This window comes from Jaculus jaculus, chromosome 14 (assembly GCF_020740685.1).
Source record: "Jaculus jaculus isolate mJacJac1 chromosome 14, mJacJac1.mat.Y.cur, whole genome shotgun sequence".
Classification (NCBI taxonomy): domain Eukaryota; kingdom Metazoa; phylum Chordata; class Mammalia; order Rodentia; family Dipodidae; genus Jaculus; species Jaculus jaculus.
In genome coordinates this window covers 191,218-198,384 of record NC_059115.1, presented here as the reverse complement: position 1 = coordinate 198,384, position 7,167 = coordinate 191,218, and the positions used below count along the sequence as shown (strand labels likewise).

Below are 7,167 nucleotides of genomic sequence, written 5' to 3'. Positions count from 1 at the left end.
GGAGAAAATCAAGTTCTGCTTGGGTCCTGATGGAGTTAATCACTTACGGACCTGGCTCACCCCACACCCTTTTTTGTTTTGTTTTGTTTTGAGATAGGGTCTCACTGTAGCCCAGGCTGACCTGGAATTCACTATGTAGTCTCAGGGTGGTCTCAAACTCAAGGCTATCCTCCTACCTCTGCCTCTGAAGTGCTGGGATTAAAGGTGTGCGCCATCATGCCTAGATACCCCCACCCTTTTTATTTGGTTTCTTTTCTAATAAAGTTGGAGCAATGCAAACAACAAAAAACAAGTGGCAGCTCTAGGTTGAGGAAGAGACCCATCTCAAGAAAGTGCATGGATATCCTCTGTTTACATGGTGTACACATGTGTACCAATACTACACCACACATTCTCTGAAGATACAGCTGCACCCTATAAAAGCTTTTAAAAGTTACTGGAGAGTGGAGATGTAGCTCAGTCTGTAGAGTACTTGCCTAGCACAAACTACACTTGGGCTTGATCTTTAAAAAAGTTCTTGGGGCCTGGAGAGATGGTTTAGTGGACAAATGCTTGCCACTGAAGCCTGAGTGCCCAATTTCAATCTACAGACCCCATGTAAAAAAGAAGACAGGAAATTTTCACAGACACTTGGAAATGTATAGCGTGCACAACAAAAAACTTGGGAAATAGAGAAAAAAAATCTTTGCTTCAAGGGAAGTGGAAGGGCAAGGAATGACACTGGACAAAGTTGTCCTCTGACCTCACAAGTGTATACTGCGGTGAGAGGGTCAGGTAGCTCTTATAGGTGGATAGGGTAACAGGACCCCTGAATGTAAAAAGAACATGAATGTCTTTGGACCATCCTTGCAGAGAGATCAAAGTATGGTCTGATTGTGGGGGTGGGTGGGTGAGGTAGGGCTTTACTGTAACCCAGGCTGACCTGTAATTCACTATGTGGTCTCAGGGCAGCCTCAAACTCTTGGCATCCCTACCTCTGTTCCCAAGTGCAAGGATTAAAGGTATGCACCACCACACCCGATTTTTTTTAGCTTTTTTTTTTCTGTCCTTTTCGTGGTTTTCCAGACCCTCCATATGGGCTCTTGAGCCACGTGGGTGTCTTTCCTTGGTTTTGTACTTCCCTAAATAAATATAATAATGTAATAATTATCCTTCTTAGCCTTATTTTGTTCAATTCTTTGATTAAAAGTAGACAGGGGCTAGAGAGCTGGCTTAGTGGTAAGGCATTTGTCTATGAAGCTTAAAGACATATGTTCGGCTCCCCAGAACCCAGGTAAGCCAGATACACAAAGTGACACATGCATACAGGTGGCACATGTGCACAAGGTGGTGCACACGTCTGGAGTTCCTTTGCAGTGGCTAAGGCCCTGGCATGCCAGTTCTCTCTCTTTCTGTCTCACGCATACACACACTAAATAAATAATTTTTTTTTTTTTTTTAAAAAGCCAGGTGTGTTGGTGCACGCCTTTGATCCCAGCACTCAGAAGGCAGAGGTAGGAGGATTGCCATGAGTTTGAGGCCACCCTGAGACTACATATTGAATTCCAGGTCAGCCCGGGACAGAGCAAGACCCTACCTTGAGGAAAAAAAAAACCAACATGGACTTACAGTTTAGGGTTCAAGGACTTTCCTGAACCCCTAGCAGCCCATTACAATGGCACATGCACACCCAAACATGAACATACACACAAAACAAATAATTTTTTTTCTGAGGTAGAGTCTCTAGCCCAGGCTGACTTGGGACTCACTATATAGTCTCAAGGTGGCCCCGAACTCATGGCAATCCTCCTACCTCTGCCTCCCAAGTGCTGGGGTTAAATGTGTGTGCCACCATGTCTGGCCAATATATATATAGTTTGAGAGAGAGAGAGAAGCAGAGAAAGAGACAGAGAGATAGAAAATGGGTGTGCCAGGGCCTCCAGCCGTTGTAAACATACTCCAGATGCATATACCACCTTGTGCAACTGGCCTACATGGGTCCTGGGGAATAGAACCTAGGTCTTTTGGCTTTGCAGACAAGTGCCTTAACTGCTAAGCCATTTCCCCAGCCCAGAATATAATTTAATAAAAAAAAAAAAGTTGGAGCTGGGCATGGTGGCATATGCCTTTAATCCCAGTACTCAGGAGGCAGAGGTAGGAGGATTGCCATGAGTTTGAAGCCACTCTGAGATCACATAGTGAATTCCAGGCCAGTCTGAACTAAAGCAAGACTCTACCTGGAAAAACCAAAAACAAACAAACAAAAAGTTGAGCTGGAGAGATGTCTTAGTGGTTAATTGTCTGAAAGCCGAAGGACCCAGATTCGATTCCCCAGGACCCACATAAGCCAGATGCACAAGATGGCACATAGGTCTGAAGTGGCTGGAAGCCCTGGTGTGCCCATTATCCCTCTATCTGCCTGCCTCTCTCTCAAATAGATAAATAAAAATTAAAGTAATAAGATGGGTGTGGTGGCGCATGCCTTTAATCCTAGTACTTGGGAGGCATTAGAGGTAGGAGGATTGTTGTGAGTTCTAGGCCACCCTGAGACTACATAATGAATTCTAGGTCAGCCTGAGCTAGAGTGAGACCCTACTCCAAAAAACAACTAAATAAAAATTTAAAAAATACGGGCGTGGTGGCACATGCCTTTAACCTAGCACTTGCGAGGCAGAGGTAGGTGTGCTGTGAGTTTGAGGCCAGCCTAAGACTACACAGTAAATTCCAGGTCAGCCTGGGCCAGAGGGAGACTCTGCCTTGAAAAACCAAAGTAAATAAATAAATGAATAAAAGTTATGTTCCCAGTATCTAAATTACTCTAAATATTATTCTACCCAAAAGCTCTGGAATAGGTTGTCACAAATATAAGTTTATAAATGTAGAAGCCCACTTAAGAAAAGTTAGGCCAAAGCCTTTTGTTTATCTGGGTTTTTTGCTTGCTTGTTTTTTTTTTTTTTGCGCTTGCTTGTGAAGCCTAAGGACCCCTATTCAAGGATCAATTCCCTAGGACCCATGTTAGCCAGCTGCATAAGGGGTCTGGAGTTTGTTTGCAGCGGCTGGAAGCCCTGGCACACTCATTCTCTCTCTCTCTCTCCCTCTGTCGCTCTCAAATAAATAAAAATAAACAAAAAGAAAAAGAAAAGTAAGCCCAACACCTGGGAGGGAGAAGTAAGAGGATCTCTGTGAGTTCGAGGCCAGCCTGGGACTACAGAGAAAGTTCCAGGACAGCCTGGACCAATATGAGACCCTACCTTGAAAACACCAAACACAAAAAGTAACACAGGCCTTTAAAAAAGAAAACACAGGCTGGAGAAATGGCTTTGAGATTAAGCGCTTGCCTGTGAAGCCTAAGGACCCCGGTTTGAGGTTCAGTTCCCCAGGACCCACGTTAGCCAGATGCACAAGGGGGCACATGCGTCTGAAGTTCATTTGCAGAGGCTGGAAACCCTGGTGCGCCCTTTCTCTCTCTATATGCCTCTTTTTCTCACTGTCTGTCATTCTAAGATAAATAAAATAAAAAATTTTTAAAAAAAAGAAAGAAAACACGCCAGGTGTGGTGGCACACACCTTAAGTCCTGGCACTCAGGTGACTCAGGAAGGAGGATCACTGAGTTTGAGTGAGGCTACATAGTGAATTCCAGGTCAGCCTGAGCTAGATTGAGACCCTATCTTAAAAAAAAAAATCATTTGTTTGCAAGCAGAGTGAGAGAAATTGGGTGCACCAGGGCCTATTGCCAATGCAAATGAACTCCAAATGCATGCACCACTTTGTGCACCTGGCTTTATGTTGTACTGGGGAATTGAATCTGGGCCTTTAAGCTTTGCACATAAGCTCCTTAACTGCTAAGCCATCTCTAGCCCAAAAATATTTTTAAATATTTTTAAAATTTTATTTATTAGAGAAAATGGACATGCCAGGTCCTCCAGCCACTGCAAACTGCAGCTGGCTTTACATGGTGTTGCAGTCAGGTTCGCATTGCTGGTAGAAATCACCCAACCAAGAGCAGCTTGTGGGAAAAAGAGGCTTATTTTGGCTTACAGGCTCAAGGGGAAGCTCCACGATGGCAGGGGAAAACAAAGGCATGAGCAGAGATTGGACATCACCTCCTGACCAACATAAGGTGGACAATAGCAACAGGAGAGTGTGCCAAACACTGGCATGGGGAAACTGGCTATAACACCCATAAGCCTGCCCCTAACAATATACTCCCTCCCAAATCTCCATCAGCTGGGAACCTAGCTTTCAGAACATGTAAGTTTATGGGGAACACCTGAATTAAACCACCACACATGGGTACTGGGGAATCGAACCTGAGTCCTTTTGCTTTACTAGCAAGCATCTTAAACCACTAAACCATCTCTCCACCCCCCCCACACACACAATTTTTTAAAAAAAATAATTAAAAGTTAGGGCTGACGAGATGGCTCAGTAGTGGCTTAAGGCACTTGGCTGCAAAGCCTAATGACCTGGGTTCAATTTCCCAGTACCCACATAAAGTCAGATACCCAATAACACTGCATCTGAAATTCATTTGTGATGGCTAGAGACCCTGGCTTGCCCATTCTCTTTGTCTTTCTCACTGTCTCTGCTAGCAAATAAATATTTAAAAGAATGAAAGGTTAGGCAGTTGTCCCAGGGCTACACAGTTGGTGAATGGTGGAGCGGGATGAGACCCACTTTCCAGATGAGGAACCAGACAGAGAGTTTGTGAGTAGCTGCTGTTGTCCCTCCCATGAGTTGGGTTAACGGAATCTCTGGGTGTCTCTGCACCAGAAGCCCTGAGGGTCATGCAGGGATGGGTCCCCATGAATAATTGAAGGTCTTGGGACACCCAGCAGCTGTCACCGCCCAGCAGTCGGGGAGGTAAGATGGTGACATCACTTCCTCCCCTGCGGGGCAATCACAACAATTATAAGGCTCAGGGCTGGACACCCAGCTGAGTACCCCTGTCCACACCTCCCATGATGCTGCGTTGCACACCCATCTTCACAGCGCTGCTGCTGCTGCTGCTGGGGGCTGGTAAGTGCCAGAACCCCCAGGGGACTCAGATGGCAGGGCACCAGGGAATGTCCAGGTGGGAGCAGTGCACCTGGCAGGTGAGCTGACAGGATGGGGCGCTGAGGGAGTCGGGATCAGTACCGTGGACAGTGCACATCTTTTTCCACAGCTATGGCAGCTCCAATAGAACCCAGACCCTCCAAGGAGATGGTGAGGATCCTTTCCTTGCTCTATCTTTCTGGGTCCTCTCCTCCTAGCCTTCTCTAGGATCCTCACTTCTTTTGATCCTGCAGCCACTCTCTTCAACCATTTCCCCTGCCCTAAACCTCTCCTCAGACCCTTCATCCCCAACCCCAGCTGACACACTGTCTGGCAGAGGTGGTCACCGAGGTGCTGACCCTGGGCCAGGCCCAAAGAAGCCCCTGCATAGCTCTCCTCCATAAAGGTAGGGAGTCCCAGTTTCCCTCTGCACCCAAAAGTGCCTGGTGGGAGGGTGTCCTCTTAACCCCCCCCCCATGAGTTCTCTGGCCTGGGTTATTGTGGCACCGACCTGCCTCCCATCTGATAGAGACTAGCACCTCAAGGGTCCCTGCAGAGGGATGGGGACTGGGGAAGGCAACACCTGCAGCACCTGACAATCCTCTTCCAGTGCTGGGCGGCTCCCTCACGATGTCAGGCAGGACCCAAAACTCTCCAGGGCCTCAGTTTCTCAGTTGGATGCAGAGTACATCCCATTTCTCTCTGCCAGAGATATTTGAGACAGAGCCCCATGGCTGTGTGTCCCCTGAGAAAAGGTTGCTGAGTGGGGACTTCAAGAAGCAGGAGGCAAGGGATAAGGAAGAGGAGGAGGCAGCAGAGAGGACCCACAAATCTGAGGTGCAGGAACAGGCCATCCACACACAGCTCCACAACCAGCTTCACCAGGTGGACAAAGAAGAGGATAAGGAAGAGGATAAGAAGAGTTGGCCTGGGGAGACCTTTAAGCACCTGTGGAAGCAGCATCTAGAAGGTGCTGAGGGACCCCAAAAGCAGGTGGATGAAAAGGTCAGGGATGAGGACACAACCCAGTTTGAAGCAGAGAAGGGCATGCAGTTGCTGGATGGGGATCGCAACCTGTGGCAGGAGGCTGACAGGGGTGGGAAAGAGAGGCTTGGGGAATCCCCACGTCACCACCATTACCAGCAGCAGCGTGCAGGCTCTGAGGCAAAGCAGGAAGAGGAGGAGCAGGAGGAGCAGGCTTCAGAGCAAGAGGTGAGTAGAGGGATACTTCAAAGCAGTGGGGAGGGCCACCTAAGAGACTGAATTCTAAGAGCTTCCAGTGTTGGGCCATGCACAGTGAAATACATTATGACATAGGTCAGAGTGACCAAGCATGACACCAGGACTAGGTAGCAACATCCAAACAAGGCTCCTGCTTAGCTAGGACTTCATCTGAGATAAGCCACTAGGAAGTCTGCCACTAATCACCCAGAGATGCCAGAGCTAACCACTGTTACCAGTCCATAGTGAGCAAGTTGACCATGGAAGGAGCACTGCTTTGGTTCACTAGTGTAGAGATGGAACTACTGCTGGGTCATAGAAAGAAAGATGCCATGATTGGTGGCAGCAACCACAGATGGGTGACCCAGGGTAGGATGTAAGTCAGTGATATAGAAGGTACTCCGCATGTACAAGGCCCTGGACTCAATCTGTAGCCCTGGAAGAAGAAAAAAGTCTTCCTTGAGGTGCCTTGATAAGTCCCATGGCCATCACTTCTGAGGTATAGCAACCAAGATGGTGGCTGACAGAGACATGGTGGCTAATGTGGGGCTGCTGTATGAGAAGTGACAGTATCTATTTTCACTATGGCCACAGAGGTGTTGACAACCTCTTTCTGATCACTCCAGGAACATGATGTAGAGCGGCTGGAGCATATGCAACAAGAACTGAAGAAGGCTACGGCCGTGCTGGGGAAGGCACTTCAGAGGGAGGGCTGACCCCACCTCAGCCTCTTCCTCCCCACATACCCTATGGCTCAGGACCATGACCTAGGAGCCCCACTTCACTTGGCACCCCACTCCACCCCTAACTGACAGGGACTAGGGGAGACAGGGGTGTGCCTTGAAACTAAGCCTGAGGGAAAAAGTCTGAGCTGTGAAGAGGCTGTACACAGACTGACTCAAGAACCCTCTCCTTCCCACCCCCTCTGA

General features: G+C 47.9%; 1 protein-coding gene across 1 annotated transcript; it reads left to right on the top strand.

The window, feature by feature from the left end:
* Nucleotides 1-4,941: 4,941 nt before the first annotated feature.
* Ccer2 (coiled-coil glutamate rich protein 2) lies at nucleotides 4,942-6,997 on the top strand. Its single transcript, XM_004670348.3, has 5 exons — nucleotides 4,942-4,999; nucleotides 5,148-5,188; nucleotides 5,336-5,423; nucleotides 5,727-6,229; nucleotides 6,865-6,997. The coding sequence occupies exons 1-5, from the start codon at nucleotides 4,942-4,944 to the stop codon at nucleotides 6,952-6,954; spliced, it is 780 nt and encodes a 259-aa protein (XP_004670405.3). The 3' UTR covers nucleotides 6,955-6,997.
* The last annotated feature ends 170 nt before the right edge of the window (nucleotides 6,998-7,167 follow it).

Bases quoted from the DNA above. Each gene is read 5' to 3' on its own strand.
- Ccer2 (XM_004670348.3), top strand. From the start codon at position 4,942: ATGATGCTGCGTTGCACACCCATCTTCACAGCGCTGCTGCTGCTGCTG. The intron at 5,000-5,147 runs GTAAGTGCCAGA...CTTTTTCCACAG, and splicing joins GCTGCTGCTGCTGGGGGCTG to CTATGGCAGCTCCAATAGAA. The intron at 6,230-6,864 runs GTGAGTAGAGGG...TGATCACTCCAG, and splicing joins AGCAGGCTTCAGAGCAAGAG to GAACATGATGTAGAGCGGCT.